The 19911-nt window shown below is 42.0% G+C and overlaps 2 protein-coding genes across 5 annotated transcripts in view; one reads left to right on the forward strand and one right to left on the reverse strand.

Annotated features, from left to right (window-relative positions):
• Fam185a (family with sequence similarity 185 member A) overlaps positions 1-16277 on the reverse strand; it is a 69485-nt gene extending 53208 nt beyond the window's left edge. For 2 of the 4 annotated variants that reach the window (XR_015046889.1, XM_021162794.2), the window contains exons 1-3: positions 15632-16276; positions 11121-11230; positions 426-518 (exon numbers count right to left, since the gene is read on the reverse strand). Coding sequence is in view for 3 of the 4 variants with exons in the window: in XM_021162794.2 (XP_021018453.1) it covers positions 426-518; positions 11121-11230; positions 15632-16040 (612 nt within the window). In the remaining variant the exon portion in view is untranslated. Of the gene's footprint in view, positions 1-425; positions 519-11120; positions 11231-15631 lie in introns of all 4 variants that reach the window. The other 2 variants (XM_085836460.1, XM_021162795.3) reach the window with 1 other exon arrangement.
• Positions 16278-16549: 272 nt separating this feature from the next.
• The window catches only part of Ccdc146 (coiled-coil domain containing 146), a 128208-nt gene continuing 124846 nt past the window's right edge, over positions 16550-19911 (forward strand). Inside the window, exon 1 of the mRNA XM_021163157.3 lies at positions 16550-16645. The gene's annotated coding sequence lies outside the window, so the exon portion shown is untranslated. The remainder of the gene's footprint in view (positions 16646-19911) is intronic.

Below are 19911 nucleotides of genomic sequence, written 5' to 3' on the forward strand. Positions count from 1 at the left end.
TGCATCCCAGAGTTCCTCTGCTGCCTTTTCTCCTCTCTCAACATCGCGTTGTCCATTCAAAACCCATGAGTTAAATCAGTCCTGTCCATAAGTGACCATCATTTCAGAATTTACCCTTAGGACGGCCATAAGGCAGCAAGTCTGGGAGAATACAGTATTCAAGTAAACCCAGCACCTAAGAAAAATCCAAATCCCATACTTGTGGTATTACTTAATGAGGTATTTTAATTTATAACTATGAAAATAAAAGCCTCTCTAGATAAGTCAGACTTATCAAGGGTTTAGTGAATCTAATGAACTAAATATCAATATGAGCTTATTAAAGAACTAAATGCACTAAAAAGAAAATATTACACCATAAACTTTGTAGCAGCTGCTGTTCGTGGGGAGCTAAGCAGAAGTTACTGAGAGTACATCAATCTTACGCTTTTATCCGAGGCGTGAATATCTATATTTCCGTAAACTGTTCCACAACAGATCACATCGCCTCCTTTGGTTTGAACATGCAACTTTTGACTCTGAAAAACAAAAAACCACAGAGGGTAGAGACAGTAAGCTTGCATGACACTTTTTCTTCTGTGCATGTCCATAAGATAATCCAGGGATTTAAGCAAAGTATTGAAAAGACAAAAAGAAACTGTTCTCAAAAGAATTTGGTTTATAGTGTTGCTAACTTTGTCATAGTCACAGATGTGAATCTAAAAACCAAGTTATCAATGAATTTTTAGAAAGACCTGTTTCCACAGTAACTCTGCTTTCAGATCTGAAGCTGACCTTAAGTGAATTTCTGGAGTGTTTCTGGAACTCATGACACTGTCAGCAAATGTTCATATGCATGCTCATTTGTGTAGAGAGAAAATCATGAGATTTTCCAAAGAGGCTATCGATGGCTTAAAGACACTGACATTGTAACGTGAAACCCACCTAATTCCCACACAACATGAACAAGTTTTAAAAGTGAAAATAAGTCAGGAATTATTGGGGGAAAATTTTATGCTACATTTTTAAAAACTGCAAATGTGTGACATTCACATACTTTATTCCTTAAGGATGCTGAATAAATGCAGCATTACCATACGTCTTCCTTGGCTAAGAAAGCAAGCTGGGACAAGTTTAAGCCTGGAAAGCACAAATGTAAGGTCAAACCCCAGCTCCACAACTTTAGCTGTGTTTGTGAGCGAGTCTGTAGGCCTTTTGGTGCCTCCTAGTTTGACTCTTGAGAAATGAAGATGCTCCAAGGATAAACAAGGCTTAGCTGAGATGCTCAGTACCTACTAACTGTTCCTTAGCAGTAAGCATTGCTATTAAAATAGCATAACCCTATGTATGAAGTCAAATAAGTGAAAGACATATTAACAGATGATCACTAATTTAAGATGATATTGTACCATATTTTTAAAAATCTAGGCCAGCTATCTTACCAGTGTCTGCATTTATGAGTGTAAGTTACCTAAGACCACATTGCAAGAATACTTCTCTCAGTAGCAGACTGGTGTCTTAGTTTCTTTCTCTGCCGCTGAGATGAAACATGACAAAACCAATGTTGGGGAGGAAAGGGTTTACTTGGGTTCTTTGGAGAGGGAGTCTAAGGCAAGAGCCTACACTGAGCAGGAATGTCAGCAAAGACCATGGGGGAGTTCTCCTTATTAGCTCCCTCAGCCTGCTTTCTTATATAGCCTAGGACCACCTGCCTAGGGATGGCACAACCGCAGTGGCCTGGGCCCTCCTCATCAATCATTAATGAAGAAAAGGCCCCCACAGATCTGCCTGGAGGCCAGTCTGATAGATCCTCGATTGAGGCTGCTTCTTCCCAGCCGCTCTACTTTGAGGCAAAATGCCATAAACCAGAAGAACAAGTGTCAGTTTTAGATCTTCTAATTCGTTTTTGAGATAGTATATTTGTAAACACTGTGGGTTCATAGCTTTATTTTCTCTTAACAAGTCTTCCACAGAACAAATACAAAGTAAAGAAAAGAATTAGACTCTATCTTGAAATTACTGGAATTAATTCACCCAAACTGAAGCATCATTGAGTGAATAAACATTTCTAAGGAAGAAAAGAAATTACAGTATTCTTCTTTTTTTTTTCAGAACAGAAGTATTTTTAAATTAGGTATTCTCATTTACATTTCAAATGCTATCCCAAAAGTCCCCCATACCCTCCACCCCCACTCCCCTACCCACCCACTCCCACTTCTTGGCCATGGTCTTCCCCTGTACTGGGGCATATAAAGTTTGCAAGACCAAGAGGCCTCTCTTCCCAATGATGGCCAACTAGGCCATCTTCTGCTACATATGCAGCTAGAGACACGAGCTCCGGGGGTACTGGTTAGTTCATATTGTTGTTCCACCTATAGGGTTGCAGACCCCTTTAGCTCCTTGGGTACTTTCTATAGCTCCTCCATTGGGGGCCCTGTGATCCATTCAATAGCTGACTGTGAGCATCCACTTCTGTGTTTGCCAGGCACCAGCATAGCCTCACAAGAGACAGCTATATCAGGGTCCTTTCAGCAAAATCTTGCTGGTGTATGTAATGGTGTCAGCGTTTGGAGGCTGATTATGGGATGGATCCCCAGGTGTTGCAGTCTCTAGATGGTCCATCCTTTCGTCTCAGCTCCAAACTTTGTCTCTGTAACTCCTTCCATGGGTGTTTTGTTCCCAATTCTAAGAAGGGGCAAAGTGTCCACACTTCTTGAGTTTCATGTGTTTTGCAAATTGTATCTTGTATCTTGGGTATTCTAAGTTTCTGGGCTAATATCCACTTATCAGTGAGTACATATCATGGGAGTTCTTTTGTGACTGGGTTACCTCATTCAGGATGATGCCCTCCAGGTCCATCCATTTGCCTAGGAATTTCATAAATTCATTCTTTTTAATAGCTGAGTAGTATTCCATTGTATAAGTGTACCACATTTTCTGTATCCATTCCTCTGTTGAGGGACATCTGGGTTCTTTCCAGCTTCTGGCTATTATAATTAAGGCTGCTATAAACATACTGGAGCATGTGTCCTTCTTACCACTTGGAACATCTTCTGGATATATGCCCAGGAGAGGTATTGCTGGATCCTCCGGTAGTACTATGTCCAATTTTCTGAGGAACCGCCAGACTGATTTCCAGAGTGGTTGTACCACAGCTTGCAATCCCACTAACGATGGAGGAGTGTTCCTTTTTCTCCACATCCTCGCCAGCATCTGCTGTCACCTGAATTTTTGATCTTAGCCATTCTGTCTGGTGTGAGGTGGAATCTCAGGGTTGTTTTGATTTGCATTTCACTGATGATTAAGGATGCTGAACATTTTTTCAGGTGCTTCTCAGCCATTCGGTATTCCTCGGATGAGAATTCTTTGTTTAGCTCTGAGCCCCATTTTTTGAAATTACAGTATTCTTTTTTTTTTTTAAATATTTTTATTACATATTTTCCTCAATTACATTTCCAATGCTATCCCAAAAGTCCCCCATAGCGCCCCCGACTTCCCTACCCACCCATTCCCATTCTTTTGGCCCTGGCATTCCCCTATATTGGGGCATATAAAGTTTGCAAGTCCAATGGGCCTCTCTTTCCATTGATGGCCGACTAGGCCATCTTTCGATACATATGCAGCTAGAGACAAGAGCTCCGGGGTTCTGGTTAGTACATCATGTTGTTCCAACAATAGGGTTGCAGATCCCTTTAGCTCCTTGGGTACTTTCTCTAGCTTCTCCATTGGGAGCCCTGTGATACATCCAATAGCTGACTGTGAACATCCACTCCTGTGTTTGCTAGGCCCCGGCATCGTCTCACAAGAGACAGCTATATTTGGGTCCTTTCAGCAAAATCTTGCTAGTGTACGCAATGGTGTCAGCGTTTAGAAGCTGATTATGGGATGGATCCCTGGATACGGCAGTCTCTAAATGGTCCATCCTTTCATCACAGCTACGAACTTTGTCTCTGTAACTCCTTCCCTGGGTGTTTTGTTTCCAATTCTAAGAAGGGGCACAGTGTCCACACTTTGGTCTTCATTCTTCTTGAGTTTCATGCGTTTAGCAAATTGTATCTTATATCTTGGGTATCCTAAGTTTTGGGCTAATATCCACTTATCAGTGAATACATATTGTGTGAGTTCTTTTGTGATTGTGTTACTTCACTCAAGATGATGCCCTCCAGGTCCATCCATTTGGCTAGGAATTTCATAAATTCATTCTTTTTAATAGCTGAGTAGTACTCCATTGTGTAAATGTACCATAATTTCTGTATCCATTCCTCTGTTGAGGGACATCTGGGTTCTTTCCAGCTTCTGGCTATTATAAATAGGGCTGCTATGAACATAGTGGAGCATGTGTCCTTTTTACGGGTTGGGACATCTTCTGGATATATGCCCAGGAGAGGTATTGCTGGATCCTCCGGTAGTACTATGTCCAATTTTCTGAGGAACCGCCAGACTGATTTCCAGAGTGGTTGTACAAGCTTGCAATCCCACCAACAATGGAGGAGTGTTCCTTTTTCTCCACATCCTCTCCAGCATCTGCTGTCACCTGAATTTTTGATCTTAGCCATTCTGACTGGTGTGAGGTGGAATCTCAGGGTTGTTTTGATTTGCATTTCCCTGATGATTAAGGATGTTGAACATTTTTTCAGGTGCTTCTCTGCCATTCGGTATTCCTCAGGTGAGAATTCTTTGTTCAGTTCTGAGCCCCATTTTTTAATGGGGTTATTTGACTTTCTGGAGTCCACCTTCTTGAGTTCTTTATATATATTGGATATTAGTCCCTTATCTGATTTAGGATAGGTGAAGATCCTTTCCCAATCTGTTGGTGGTTTTTTTTGTCTTATTGATGGTGTCTTTAGCCTTGCAGAAGCTTTGTAGTTTCATGAGGTCCCACTTGTCAATTCTCGATCTTACAGCACAAGCCATTACTGTTCTATTCAGGAATTTTCCCCCTGTGCCCATATCTTCAAGGCTTTTCCCCACTTTCTCCTCTATAAGTTTCAGTGTCTCTGGTTTTATGTGAAGTTCCTTGATCCACTTAGACTTGACCTTAGTACAAGGAGATAGGAATGGATCGATTCGCATTCTCCTACATGTTAACAACCAGTTGTGCCAGCACCATTTGTTGAAAATGCTGTCTTTCTTCCACTGGATGTTTTTAGCTCCCTTGTCGAAGATCAAGTGACCATAGGTGTGTGGGTTCATTTCTGGGTCTTCAATTCTATTCCATTGGTCTATTTGTCTGTCACTATACCAGTACCATGCAGTTTTTATCACAATTGCTCTGTAGTAGAGCTTTAGGTCCGGCATGGTGATTCCACCAGAGGTTCTTTTATCCTTGAGAAGAGTTTTTGCTATCCTAGGTTTTTTGTTATTCCAGATGAATTTGCAGATTGCACTTTCTAATTCGTTGAAGAATTGATTTGGAATTTTGATGGGGATTGCATTGAATCTGTAGATTGCTTTTGGCAAGATAGCCATTTTTACAATGTTGATCCTGCCAATCCATGAGCATGGGAGATCTTTCCATCTTCTGAGATCTTCTAGAATTTCTTTCTTCAGAGACTTGAAGTTTTTATTATACAGATCTTTCACTTCCTTAGTTAGAGTCACGCCAAGATATTTTATATTATTTGTGACTATTGAGAAGGGTGTTGTTTCCCTAATTTCTTTCTCAGCCTGTTTATTCTTTGTGTAGAGAAAGGCCATTGATTTGTTTGAGTTAATTTTATATCCAGCTACTTCACCGAAGCTGTTTATCAGGCTTAGGAGTTCTCTGGTGGAATTTTTAGGGTCACTTATATATACTATCATATCATCTGCAAAGAGTGATATTTTGACTTCTTCCTTTCCAATTTGTATCCCTTTGATCTCCTTTTGTTGTCGAATTGCTCTGGCTAGGACTTCAAGTACAATGTTGAATAGGTATGGAGAAAGTGGACAGCCTTGTCTAGTCCCTGATTTTAGAGGGATTGCTTCAAGCTTCTCACCATTTACTTTGATGTTGGCTACTGGTTTGCTGTAGATTGCTTTTATCATGTTTAGGTATGGGCCTTGAAATCCTGATCTTTCCAAGACTTTTATCATGAATGGGTGTTGGATCTTGTCAAATGCTTTTTCCGCATCTAACGAGATGACCATGTGGTTTTTGTCTTTGAGTTTGTTTATATACTGGATTACGTTGATGGATTTCCGTATATTGAACCATCCCTGCATCCCTGGTATGAAATCTACTTGGTCAGGATGGATGATTGTTTTGATGTGTTCTTGGATTCGGTTAGCAAGAACTTTATTGAGGATTTTTGCATCAATATTCATAAGGGATATTGGTCTGAAGTTTTCTATCTTTCTTGGATCTTTTTGTGGTTTAGGTATCAGAGTAATTGTGGCTTCATAGAATGAGTTGGGTAGAGTACCTTCTGTTTCTATTTTGTGGAATAGTTTGTGAAGAACTGGGATTAGATCTTCTTTGAAGGTCTGATAGAACTCTGCACTAAACCCATCTGGTCCTGGGCTTTTTTTAGTTGGGAGACTATTAATGACTGCTTCTATTTCTTTGGGGGATATAGGGCTGTTTAGATCATTAACCTGATCTTGATTCAACTTTGGTACCTGGTATCTGTCTAGGAACTTCTCCATTTCATCCAGGTTCTCCAGTTTTGTTGAGTATAGCCTTTGGTAGAAGGATCTGATGGTGTTTTGGATGTCTTCAGGATCTGTTGTTATGTCTCCTTTTTCATTTCTGATTTTGTTAATTAGGATGCTTTCCCTGTGCCCTCTAGTGAGTCGGGCTAAGGGTTTATCTATCTTGTTGATTTTCTCAAAGAACCAGCTCCTTGATTGGTTGATTCTTTGAATAGTTTTTCTTGTTTCCACTTGGTTGATTTCACCTCTGAGTTTGATTATTTCCTGCCGTCTACTCCTCTGGGGTGAATTTGCTTCCTTTTGTTCTAGTGCTTTTAGGTATGTTGTCAAGCTGCTAATGTGTGCTCTCTCTAGTTTCCTTTTGGAGGCACTCAGAGCTATGAGTTTTCCTCTTAGAAATGCTTTCATTGCGTCCCATAAGTTTGGGTATGTTGTGGCTTCATTTTCATTGAACTCTAAAAAGTCCTTAATTTCTTTCTTTATTCCTTCCTTGACCAAGGTATCATTGAGAAGAGTGTTGTTCAGTTTCCACGTGAAGGTTGGCTTTCTATTATTTATTTTGTTATTGAAGATAGCATTAGTCCATGGTGATCTGATAGGATGCATGGGACAATTTCAATATTTTTGTATCTGTTGAGGCCTGTTTTGTGACCAATTATGTGGTCAATTTTGGAGAAGGTACCATGAGGTGCTGAGAAGAAGGTATATCCTTTTGTTTTAGGATAGAATGTTCTGTAGATATCTGCCAGATCCATTTGATTCATAATTTCTCTTAGTTTCTCTGTGTCCCTGTTTAGTTTCTGTTTCCATGATCTGTCCATTGGTGAAAGTGGTGTGTTGAAGTCTCCCACTATTATTGTATGAGGTGCAATGTGTGCTTTGAGATTTACTAAAGTTTCTTTAATGAATGTGGCTGCCTTTGTATTTGGAGCATAGATATTCAGGATTGATAGTTCCTCTTGGAGGATTTTACCTTTGATGAGTATGAAGTGTCCCTCCCTGTCTTTTTTAATGACTTTGGGTTGGAAGTCAATCTTATCAGATATTAGAATGGCTACTCCAGCTTGTTTCTTCATGCCATTTGCTTGGAAAATTGTTTTCCAGCCTTTCATTCTGAGGTAGTGTCTATCTTTTTCTCTGAGATGAGTTTCCTGTAAGCAGCAAAATGTTGGGTCTTGTTTGTGTAGCCAGTTTGTTAGTCTATGTCTTTTTATCGGGGAGTTGAGTCCATTGATATTAAGAGATATTAAGGAAAAGTAATTGTTGTTTCCTGTTATTTTTGTTGTTAAAGTTGGCATTCTGTTCTTGTGGCTGTCTTCTTTTAGGTTTGTTGAGGGATTACCTTCTTGTTGTTTCTAGGGCGTGGTTCCTGTCCTTGTATTGGTTTTTTTCTGTTATTATCCTTTGAAGGGCTGGATTCGTGGAGAGATAATGTGTGAATTTGGTTTTGTCGTGGAATACTTTGGTTTCTCCATCTATGTTAATTGAGAGTTTGGCTGGGTATAGTAGCCTGGGCTGGAATTTGTGTTCTTTTAGTGTCTGTAGAACATCCGTCCAGGATCTTCTGGCTTTCATAGTCTCTGGTGAAAAATCTGGTGTAATTCTGATAGGCTTGCCTTTATATGTTACTTGGCCTTTTTCTCTTACTGCTTTTAGTATTCTATCTTTATTTAGAGCATTTGTTGTTCTGATTATTATGTGTCGGGAGGTATTTCTTTTCTGGTCCAGTCTATTTGGAGTTCTGTAGGCTTCTTGTATGTTCATGGACATCTCTTTCTTTAGATTTGGGAAGTTTTCTTCTATAATTTTGTTGAAGATGTTTGCTGGTCCTTTGAGTTGAAAATCTTCATTCTCATCCACTCCTATTATCCGTAGGTTTGGTCTTCTCATTGTGTCCTGTATTTCTTGGATGTTTTGAGTTAGGATCTTTTTGCATTTTACATTTTCCTTGATTGTTGTGCCGATGTTCTCTATGGAATCTTCTGCACCTGAGATTCTCTCTTCCATCTCTTGTATTCTGTTGCTGATGCTCGTATCTATGGTTCCAGATTTCTTTCCTAGGGTTTCTATCTCCAGTGTTGCCTCATTTTGGGTTTTCTTTATTGTGTCTACTTCCCTTTTTAGGTCTAGTATGGTTTTGTTCATTTCCATCATCTGTTTGGATGTGTTTTCCTGTTTTTCATTAAGGACTTCTACCTGTTTGATTATGTTATCCTGTTTTTCTTTAAGGATTTGTAACTCTTTAGCAGTGTTCTCCTGCAATTCTTTAAGGGATTTTTGTGCTTCCTCTTTATTGTCTTCTACCTGTTTACCAGTGTTCCTTTGTATTTCTTTAAGTGTGTTATTAAAGTCCTTCTTGAAGTCCTCTACCATCATCAGGAGATATGCTTTTAGATCCGTGTCTAGCTTTTCCGGTGTGTTGGGGTGCCCTGGACTGGGCGAAGTGGGAGTGCTGGGTTCTGATGATGGTGAGTGGTCTTGGTTTCTGTTAGTAAGATTATTACGTTTACCTTTCGCCATCTGGTAATCTCTGGGGTTAGTTGTTGTCGTTGTCACTATTTAAAGATTGGAGCAGAAGCTGTGTTCCACTCACCAGCAGTCTCAAAATCCTGTGGAGGGGGTCGTGGGTAGCTGGCAGTACCCCGGTGCTGGTCCAGCCGGAAGAGGCCTGTGGTCCTACTCAGGCCGGTTTTCTGCTTCCCTAACTAATGCAGTCTCTGGTCCCGCGTGCAATTGGATTGGAGCAGAAGCTGTGTTCCATTCGGCAGAAGTCTTAAGATCCTGTGGCGGGTGTTGTGGGTAGCTGGCGAGTGTCAGCCAACCCTGCGCCCTAGCTACCCCGGTGCTTTTCTGACCGGAAGAGGCTTGTGGCCCTACGTAGGCCGGATTTCTCCCTCCCCAACCAAAGCAGTCTCAGGTCCCGCGTGATTGGACTGGAGCAGAAGCTGTGTTCCACTCACCAGCAGTCTCAAAATCCTGTGGCGGGGGTCGTGGGTAGCTGGCGGGTGTCAGGCGACCCTGCGCTCTAGCTACCCCTGTGCTGATCCGGCCGGATGAGGCCTGTGGCCCTACTCAGGCCGGTTTCTGTTTCCCTAACTAATGCAGTCTCAGGTCCCGCGCGCAATTGGATTGGAGCAGAAGCTGTGTTCCACTCACCAGAAGTCTTAAGATCCTGTGGCGGGTGTTGTGGGTAGCTGGCGAGTGTCAGCCGACCCTGCGCCCTAGTTGCCCCGGTGCTTTCTGACTGGAAGAGGCTTGTGGCCCTATGTAGGCCAGATTTCTCCCTCCCCAACCAAAGCAGTCTCAGTTCCCGCGTGATTGGATTGGAGCAGAAGCTGTGTTCCACTCACCAGCAGTCTCAAAATCCTGTGGCGGGGGTTGTGGGTAGCTGGCGGGTGTCAGGCGACCCTGCGCTCTAGCTACCCTGGTGCTGATCCGGCCGGATGAGGCCTGTGGCCCTACTCAGGCCGGTTTCTGCTTCCCTAACTAATGCAGTCTCAGGTCCCGCGTGCAATTGGATTGGAGCAGGAAATTACAGTATTCTTATTCAGTTAGTCATTCAAGTTGAAGATTTTTATTGCATAGTACTTTTGTTTATAAGAACCCAAACCAAACTATATGCTAAAAATGCTATCTGGGGTAGTCCTAATCTTTTATGATGTTTGCACAATTAGTTCTTTTAGCTGCCTCATCTATAGGCAGGCAGGAAAAGCACGTGTGCAGATAAAGACGGACAAATGAACCAATGAGATGAAAACAGGATGTGTCAATCATTCTCATCAATGTTGTGAAAGTTAAAGCCATGAAACTACAACACAAAGATAACCAAGTTCAACGAAGCCTATCAGAGTATTGGGTTTTAACCCTGCAAATGCTGTAACAACTAGAAAGACGAACAACACTCCCTACAGAGTATATTTTGAAATATTTATAGCTAAGTCCAATCTCATTTTTAAAAAATGGAATGTAAAAACGTTAATTACAAAACAAGAGGAATTATCTGCTATTCTGCAAAACTACCCGCCTAATCCTCTGTTAAAAAGCTTCTAGTATATTCAAAGTTTCAGTAAAATAGCCATATATTTTAAGTACAGTTATAGGACATAAAGACTTTCTTTGTTCTTTAATAAGTAGAAGAAAATGAAAATGTTGCAAAATGTACTTTGCATCAATGATGCTTGAGTTTTAAATTAATTTCAATAATTTCAAGATAGAGTTTAATTTTTTTAAGTACATTTTTTTGTTTGTTTTATAGTGTCTCAAAATCCTAAATATATACTTTGGGGTTTAACTATACTTTGAAATGAAGTCTATAATAATAATTATGATATTATAAACAGAAAACTTGCAAAGTTTCTATGACATTTGTGCTTTTTAAGGCAAAATTTTTTGTAAAGTCTCTAAAAGATGAAAGAGAATAATCTAAATAACAAATTAAGCCTTGTAGTTTGATATAGTATTTAATGTTTTGTAGAGGTAAAGTATTTCTGCAACCTGAACAAAGTTACCTTCACAGACTGCAGGATGCTGGTCCCCTGCTCAGTGTCGATTTTACAGCTATCACATTCAATATTCTGCACCTTCACAGAGCCAGATCCTGATGACTCAATGTTCAAATCTAGAAGCAAAATCAGAAAGAAGGAAAAAGTCAGTGCCTAGGCCACAGGGCATTTTAGTACTCCCTGGATACCCAGATCCTCAGGGATTCGCAGCACTACTTAGTTGGAGATCAGGATGCTTTCTTCCTGAAAACAAGAGATCTTTCCTAAGGCAGCAAGATCAAAGGCAGGGCTTTTCTGACAGTTTAGAGATCATATCTCCTGCCTTGTTCATCTAAAGAGAGGCAATACCACAGGAGGGAAGAAAGGAGCTGAGACGGCCATCCTTGTAGGTAGGTATTCATGGCTCTTGAGGAATATCATAGATGCCCCATGCAGCAGAAAGAACACACACAAATGAATAAGGATACAACAGTGAATTAGCAAGCCATCGAATATCTGCTGAGTCGTCCAGCCTTGTACTATATTCCCCTAATTTAAAGAATATAATAATAGTGTAGATCAGTGTATGTGACCATGACATAGGCTAATTCTACTCTAGCCTTTCATAACCCCAACATGGGAAAACTTCCACATAACCACATCAGAAGGTACTTGATGTAACTTTTAATAACCAGAACCACTTTTAAAAACTGAGTGATATCGGATAGGGGACTAATATCCAATATATATATATATAAAGAACTCAAGAAAATGGACTCCAGAAAATCAAATAACCCTATTAAAAATGGGGCTCAGAGCTAAACAAAGAATTCTCACCTGAGGAATACCAAATGGCTGAGAAGCACCTGAAAAAATGTTCAACATCCTTAATAATCAGGGAAATGCAAATCAAAACAATCCTGAGATTCCACCTCATATCAGTCAGAATGGCTAAGATCAAAAATTCAGGTGACAGCAGATGCTGGAGAGGATGTGGAGAAAAAGGAACACTCCTCCATTGTTGGTGGGATTGCAAGCTTGTACAACCACTCTGGAAATCAGTCTGGCGGTTCCTCAGAAAATTGGACATAGTACTACGGGAGAATCCCGCAATACCTCTCCTGGGCATATACCCAGAAGTTCCAACTGGTAATAAGAACACATGCTCTACTATATTCATAGCAGCCTTATTTATAATAGCCAGAAGCTGGAAAGAACCCAGATGTCCCTCAGCAGAGGAATGGATACAGAAAATGTGGTACACTTACACAATAGATCACTACTCAGCTATTAAAAAAAATGAATTTATGAAATTCCTAGCCAAATGGATGGACCTGGAGGATATCATCCTGAGTGAGTTAACCCAATCACAAAAGAAGTCATATGATATGCACTCACTGATAAGTGGATATTAGCCCAGAATCTTAGAATACCCAAGATACAATTTGCAAAACACATGAAACTCAAGAAGAAGGAAGATCAAAGACACTTCTGTCCTTCTTAGAATGGGGAACAAAATACCCATGGAAGGAGTTACAGAGACCAAGTTCGGAGCTGAGACAGAAAGAAGGACCATCCAGAGACTGCCCCACCGGGGATCCATCCCATATACAACCACCAAACCCAGACACTATTTCATATGCCAGCAAGATTTTGCTGACAGGACCCTGATATAGCTCTCTCTTGTGAGGCTATGCCAGTGCCTGGCAAATACAGAAGTGGATGTTCACAGTCATCTATAGGATGGAACACAGGGCTCCTAATGAAGGAGCTAGAGAAAGTACCCAAGGAGCTAAAGGGGTCTGCAACCTGATAGGTGGAATGACAATATGAACTAACCAGTACCCCCCAAAGCTGTGTCTCTAGTTGCATATGTAGCAGAGGATGGCCTAGTTGGCCATCAATGGGAGGAGAGGCCCTGGTCTTGCGAAGATCATATGCCCCAGTACAGGGGAATGCCAGGGCCAGGAAGCGGGAGTGGGTGGGTTGGGGAGCAGGGCAGGGGGAGGTTATAGGGGGCTTTGGGATAGCATTTGAAATTTAAATGAAGAAAATATCTAATAAAAAAAGAAAAAAAAAACCAAAAAACCAAAAACAAAACAAAAAACCCCAAGTGATAAGAAGAATTAAAGCCAAAATATTGTGGATAAATGAGAGTGTATTTAAAGAAAATTTGGAAAATAGGGATTGACAGGTGGCCTTCTCAGCTGTAATTTAAAGTGTCGCCTTACGGGCGTGGTGGCGCACGCCTTTAATCCCAGCACTCGGGAGGCAGAGGCAGGCGGATTTCTGAGTTCGAGGCCAGCCTGGTCTACAAAGTGAGTTCCAGGACAGCCAGGGCTATACAGAGAAACCCTGTCTCGAAAAACCAAAAAAAAAAAAAATAAAAAAATAAAGTGTCGCCTTAGATATCTCCTTATAAAAACAAAATAATTGCTGGGCATTGCGGTGCACGCCTTTTATCTCAACATTTAGGAGGCAGAGGCAGATGGATCTCTGAGTACAAAGTCAGCTTAGTCTACACTGAGTTCTAGGATAGCCAGGACTCTGTAAAGGGATTCTGTCTCAAAACAAAACAAAACAAAACAGCAATAACAAAATATTAAAGAGTGACAACGACTATGCAATTGCATTAATATTAAATTTCCCTTAAGCTGGAGTACAGAAACAGAAACTACTGTCATGTGACCTCGGTGTGATCAAACACTGACCAGAGCCATTTGGTGTAGGAAAGGGTTTATCTCCTAACTTATAGTCCATCATTCAGTGAAGTCAGGACAAAGTCAGGGCAGACACTGAAGAGGAGATCACAGAGAAATACCGACTTGCTCTCCATGAGTCTCTCAGCTTGCTTTTTTTTTTTTATATAACCCAGGGTCAACCCGTGTGGTTGAGCCCTCCCATATCAATCATTAGTCAAGAAATGCTTCTTGATTAATGCAGACTTGCCTACAGGCCAATCTGACAAAGGCATCTTCTCAATTGAGGCTCCTCTCCCAGGTGACTCTAGCTGTGTCGAGCTGACTACACACTAACCAGCACAGTTATGTTCCCCAAAGCGCGTCGTTGGAACCCACCGCCACAACTCTAATCATTACAGTATAAGTGCCCTCAACTGCTTGGCACTGGGTTAAATCAGCACCATGCACTGAGAGGAAATGAGAGTGCATGAAAGCCATGCACGGACACAAGCAGAACTGCCTGCCCACCTGAGCCTTGTCATCCGACAGGAAACAAGGCAGAGCTGACAACTATCTAGGTAAGCGAAGAGATGCTAAACACACCCTGTCGCTGGGAAGGAGGACGGGGAATTAAGGTTAACACAGGAGCAGTAATGGGACATCCACTGGGTCACTCTATCACAAGCCGGAGGAACAACTATCAATAAAATCAGCTATGTAGATTTGAGGGGCCTATGGAATCGAGGCAGTATCCTGAAAATAAGCGCCTGGCTTTAAAAAGAAGCAACGAGGTGATTTGGGATGGCTGGGAGAGGTAATATCCATCTCAGAGAAGCTTGTTTTAAGTTTTGCCTCTCTCTCCTTTGACACCCATCTTATTCTGCACTGTGGCAAAGCCCCACCGGCACCTTCAGATTATTACGTTTTGGAGGTACTGTCTCTTATTCATTTAGGCTAGTTAGAAGTTGAGAAGCAACGAAGCCTAACAGCTCACATCTTAGCCCTGCCTACTTGTATTTAAGGTGGAAAGGCAGCTAAGGAAGCAAATTTCATAATGTCACCATGCACGGGGCCTTTGTTTGTTCAGTCACACTATGTATCTTATGATACTTCCTTTACTTCAATGTCCTCATCTGAAACGGTGACAAAAGCATCCACCCTACCGAGCAACCGTGAGGGTTAATATAAAATAATCTTAGAAGAGGTAAACGGTGCTAATGCTATCATCAGCAACACTGTCCTTCAGTTCCAGGAAGAATGAGAGCCCCGAGAACCCTTTCTAGAAAAGTATGTGTGCTCAGCGGTTTGCATCTGGGAAATAAAATAACGGGACTCAGATACCTAAGAAATACGTTTTTCAGGTACTATTATGAATTTCCCCAGACAATCTTAACTATGTGTCTTGCTTCAAAGTTTGTATTCGCAGAGAATTTACTTATGCCTAAATGAATAGACACCTACCAGCCTGGGTACCTGTTAGAAAACAAGGTTTTTTTGTTCGTTTGTTTTTGTTTTTGTTTTCTAGATTATTAGCTGGAAGCATCTATACATAGAGCTGACGAGGGACCAGAGCCCCGAGATGTGGGCTACCAAACCACTGGATAGTTATCAAGAAACCTCAACCCTGAACGATGCTAATGACTGATAAAGAACATGGGGGCTCCATAATGTAATTAGACTCAGATTATTCCAATACAAGCTTCCACTCGGCTTTAATTTTCCTCCTTAATTGGGAACCCAACGCTTAAAAACACTATTTAGGAACCCAAGAGTGTTGCTTTAGAAAAGAGACTCCGGAAAGGGCCAGGTAGACGAGACAGTAGTTTTGTGACCCAAACCCTTTTTCACTTCACTTGCCATATTTGACGGGTGCGTTCACCTCCACCGACGCCTGGGGGTCGATGTCGTCCGACAGAATGGCCATCTCCTGCCGAGCAGCATCATACTTGACCTGCAGGCTGTCCAGGCCGCGCGCCCCGTGCTCCACGCCGCACACCGCCACCTGCACGCGGTCGCCGTCCGGGTGCGCAAGGGGATCCAGGGGCCTCACGGCCAGGTGGCAAGGGAGCCGCGCCCTCAGCCGCCCAAACGGGCTCACCTGCAGCGTCCACTCCCTCAGAGCCCCACGCGCCAGGCCGGCCCCAGATTCATCGGGCGCCGATCCCTGCCGCTGCGCCCCACTGGAGCCGCACGTCCGAGCCCCGAGAGCTCCGACCAAGGCGCCCGCCCGCACTCTGGACGCGCAAGGAGGGAGGCGGCCGAACATGCTCTCCCTTGGAACGCTTCAGCCTTGGCTCGCTGGTCCCCGGACCACACGAACCACGAGCTGCGTCGGGTCAGTCACAAAGGCGACAGCCTGCACGGCTCCGCCAAGGAAGAACGAGCCAGGCCCCCAGCACAGTACTTAACGCCTTAAATCCCGGTAGGAAACTTAAAACTTCAAAGAGCCTAGTTGAAACCCTGACCTGGACAAGTCACCTATTTCCGCCCCTTTGGCGGAGGCCATCGGGATATGTAGTTTTAAAGGAGCCAAACATCAAGGTGTTCTGGTAACTGTGAAACTACATATCCCAAGAGACAGTGCGCTGAATACACAGACTGACAGCTGATTGGTAAAGGAGCCCCCGCTCCCCCCTCGTTGCTTTCCCGTTGCTTCAAGCCCATTGGCCAAGAGAGCAGAGGAAGAAAAAAAGTTAATGTAACTGACCAATAGGAAGAGTAGAAGGGACAGGATAAACTCAGCTGTGTGGTTACTTTGGATACCAAGGACGCGACTCTTAGGAGAGGGTGAAGTTTTGAAGGGAGACCTCAGGGACCAAAACACACGGAGAAAAATAAGAGTCTAAACAAGGATCAGGACCAAAAGAAAGGGTAAGAAACAGCATGTTTATAGATGGGAATCAGATTCAAAGTTAGGAATACTTTCTTTAGGTGGTTAGAACCAAACTTCACCAAACTAATGTGGATTCCCTGGGAATAGAGAATCCCCCTAACAAGAGACCTTGGCATGAGAGGACAGACCCGTTCTGTTGCTTTCTCCCTTCTCTGTCCTTTAAGGGAACTCCCACTTAGATAGTAAATACTAGATAGAAAAAGTGTTAGAAGCCGGGTATGGTGACGCACGCCTTTAATCCCAGCACTCAGGAGGCAGAGGCAGGTGGATTTCTGAGTTCGAGGCCAGCCTGGTCTACAAAGTGAGTTCCAGGACAGCCTGGGCTATACAGAGAAACCCTGTCTCGAAAAAGAAAAAAGAAAAAAAAAAAAGAAAAAGAAAAAGTGTTAGAATTCTGGCTCTTTCTTAACTGTGAGTAGTTATCTTAGGCCAGTCATTGGGTGCCTTTGGGTTTTACTATTTGCTTATAAAATGATGACACTATCTTCCTTGCCTTGTGTAGAAGGTTTTTTTTTTTTCATTTTTTTACCACATTTATCAAACAAAACAATGGACAACAAAGCAGTGCACAGTATACAAAACAAAGTATTTTAGGAATGGTGTATGTCTATGTTGCTAAGAGATTTGGAGACGTTTGAACTTGGTTAGAGAACAGTCTTGATCTCTTTCCCTGCAACTGACCCTTAGCTTTAATGGTAAAATAAAATCTCTCTCTCTCTCTCTCTCTCTCTCTCTCTCTCTCTCTCTCTCTCTCTCTCTCTCTCTCTCCCTCTCTCTCTCTCTCTGGATCATAAGACTTGTTAGAGGATGTCAGATTATTTTCCTGGCCCTGTTGTATTATCTATGTCACAAGAAAAGTTTCTTCAGTTTTGATATAAGATAGACTGTGCTAAATAACTCTATAAGTTAACTCTTTCCTTTTTATTATTCAGTAGGCAGTAAAGATAATGGAAAATGGGGGGGGCGGACATTATTTCAGCCGTATTTGCCTACTCTTCTCCCCACTCTACAAATAATTCCCTAAATTCCTTACATTCAGATTTAACTAATTGCAAGTCCAGTGTGATGGCGTTCACTGGTCTAAGTCTTCAGAGTTTGGTAAGCTGAAGCAGAAAGATCTCAAATCTGAGGTCCACCTGGACTATATACGGAGAACTTTGTGACAAATAAAATACACAATAAGTAAATAAAATGATACCTTTAAAGATCAAAACTCTCAGCCAAATATGGGACCCCAATTCTTTGAACCTGAAGTGACAGATCGATAGATAGACTAGGCTAAAGTACGCCCCAGCGTCCATGTTGTTCTCTTAGTGAAGACTATGGTAGTGGTGATGGCAGTGACAGCCCTGCCCTGCTGTCAGCCATCTGAGAAGAAGGCCCCTATCCTTGAGGACCTCCACCAAGGTAAAACCTGTCCTTGACTTTGCTGGAAAAAAATGTTGGGAGAAGCTAATGTGAAAGAGGGTTGTTTTAAAATAGATTTTTAAACAAAGGTTTAAGCAGTACAGGGGTTGCTAGAGGTGACTGATCACACAGGGAGAGAAAGAGACACACCCAAGAGCACAGGTGTAAGCTCCCCCCCCCCCGCTCCCTTGAGCTTGCCCTAAGTGACTTAGCAGAAGTTCTACAGAGTCACTCTTTAGCTGACTCTCATGTTATGCCTCAAATGTTTTCTCTAAGAAACTTCTTTAAAACCTTTCTCTTCTTCTACTTTTTTCAATAGTGAGATTATAGGATTACTCTAGAGATGTCTTGGATTGGGTTACAGTCCTAAAATAAAATGGTGTGTCACAAGAATTGTAAAAGGGGATTAAAACATGTCCTTTACTGGAAGTAGGGTTTTGGGTAAGATTTCTAGAAAACTGTTGGTTTATAGCTGAGAAAGAACAAAGACCATATATATTTAGGCCTTACATGTGATCCATTGCTCCTTCAACAATCTAACTTGAAAATATCACTATATAAGAGACTGGTGCTCTTCATCGATAATGTTGACAGCTGTGTTAGAACTCTTCATCTTCAGCTGGTGAGACACACTGGTCAGGCTCTGGACTGAGAGCTCCTTTTATTCCCAGTTCTCCATCCTTTCCCCGTGTTTCTCTCCTGCCTCAGTAGGCTATAAGATAGACTTTATGATAAGCAAGTGCTCACTCAGTGAGTAGCACCATTGGCTTTGTGTCCCATGTGGACGTACAGATTCAGACTAGCCTTCAAATTCTCTTTTTTAAATGAAAACCCAAGAGTCATACTTTTTGAAATTTGAAAGAGGCACAAGCAAGTTGAAACTGCGCTCTGATTTGCGGTGGAAGTGCTGCATATATTTGGACCGAAGATGCATCCTTAACAAATCATCCTGTTCCTATAGTCGTTTTTCCTTTTCTGAGGAAGAATAACTTAATAGAACTGACAACTGAGCCATCATGATATCTGTGACACGGTCATTATTTCATTACTTTCAAACAAAGGAACTAAAACTTATTGAAAGACTTACCTTCCTGATTTTATGAGGGTGGAACCTGAGAACCTGGTAGAGATTAAGAGTGATGTAAGATACTAGTTACTAATGCCTAACAAGCTAGTAAGTATCAAACTTGTCTACATGTAAAAGTGAGTGGTATAGTTTTCAAAGTATGTTCCCGTGTATCATCTCACTGTTTTCTCACAAAATGCTATCAAGAAGGATAGTTATTCTTCTCCCTGCATGACAGCTGAAGAAACAGATTCAGAAAAACAAGATGAAGCCATTATGACCCCCAAACTGTGGTTTTGGGGTATGTGTGAGAGCATTAAATTACAAATGTACAAGAATTTTTTGTTTTGTAGGACTACTTATTAATAAATTATTTCTCTGCTGGTGAGATGAGCCAATTAAACCCATATTAGATTATATTAAATTCCGGTTTATTGATCTTGGGTAGGCAAGTTCATTGACCCCAAGGAAGGGGGAGAGAGGGAAAGAAAGAGCACACACACACACATACACACACATACGTGCGTGTGCAGAGAGAGGAGAGCAAGGAGACCAAAATGTCTGGGTTATATAGGGAAAAGCCTCTGGGGGAAGGACAGCCCAGCCCCTTCAGGGGTAGAGGCAGGATATGCCAGGAAGGGACTGAGGGATATTGGGAGAACCTGGAGGCCACATCTGCTTTGATATGTTAAAATATGCACCTCACTCCCTTGTCCTGGAGTCTGAAGCCAAACACTTAAGAGTTTGAAATAATTTAAAAATCTAAGTGCC

This window comes from Mus caroli, unplaced genomic scaffold (assembly GCF_978045245.1).
Source record: "Mus caroli unplaced genomic scaffold, Mus_caroli_1 scaffold_4, whole genome shotgun sequence".
Taxonomy (NCBI): domain Eukaryota; kingdom Metazoa; phylum Chordata; class Mammalia; order Rodentia; family Muridae; genus Mus; species Mus caroli.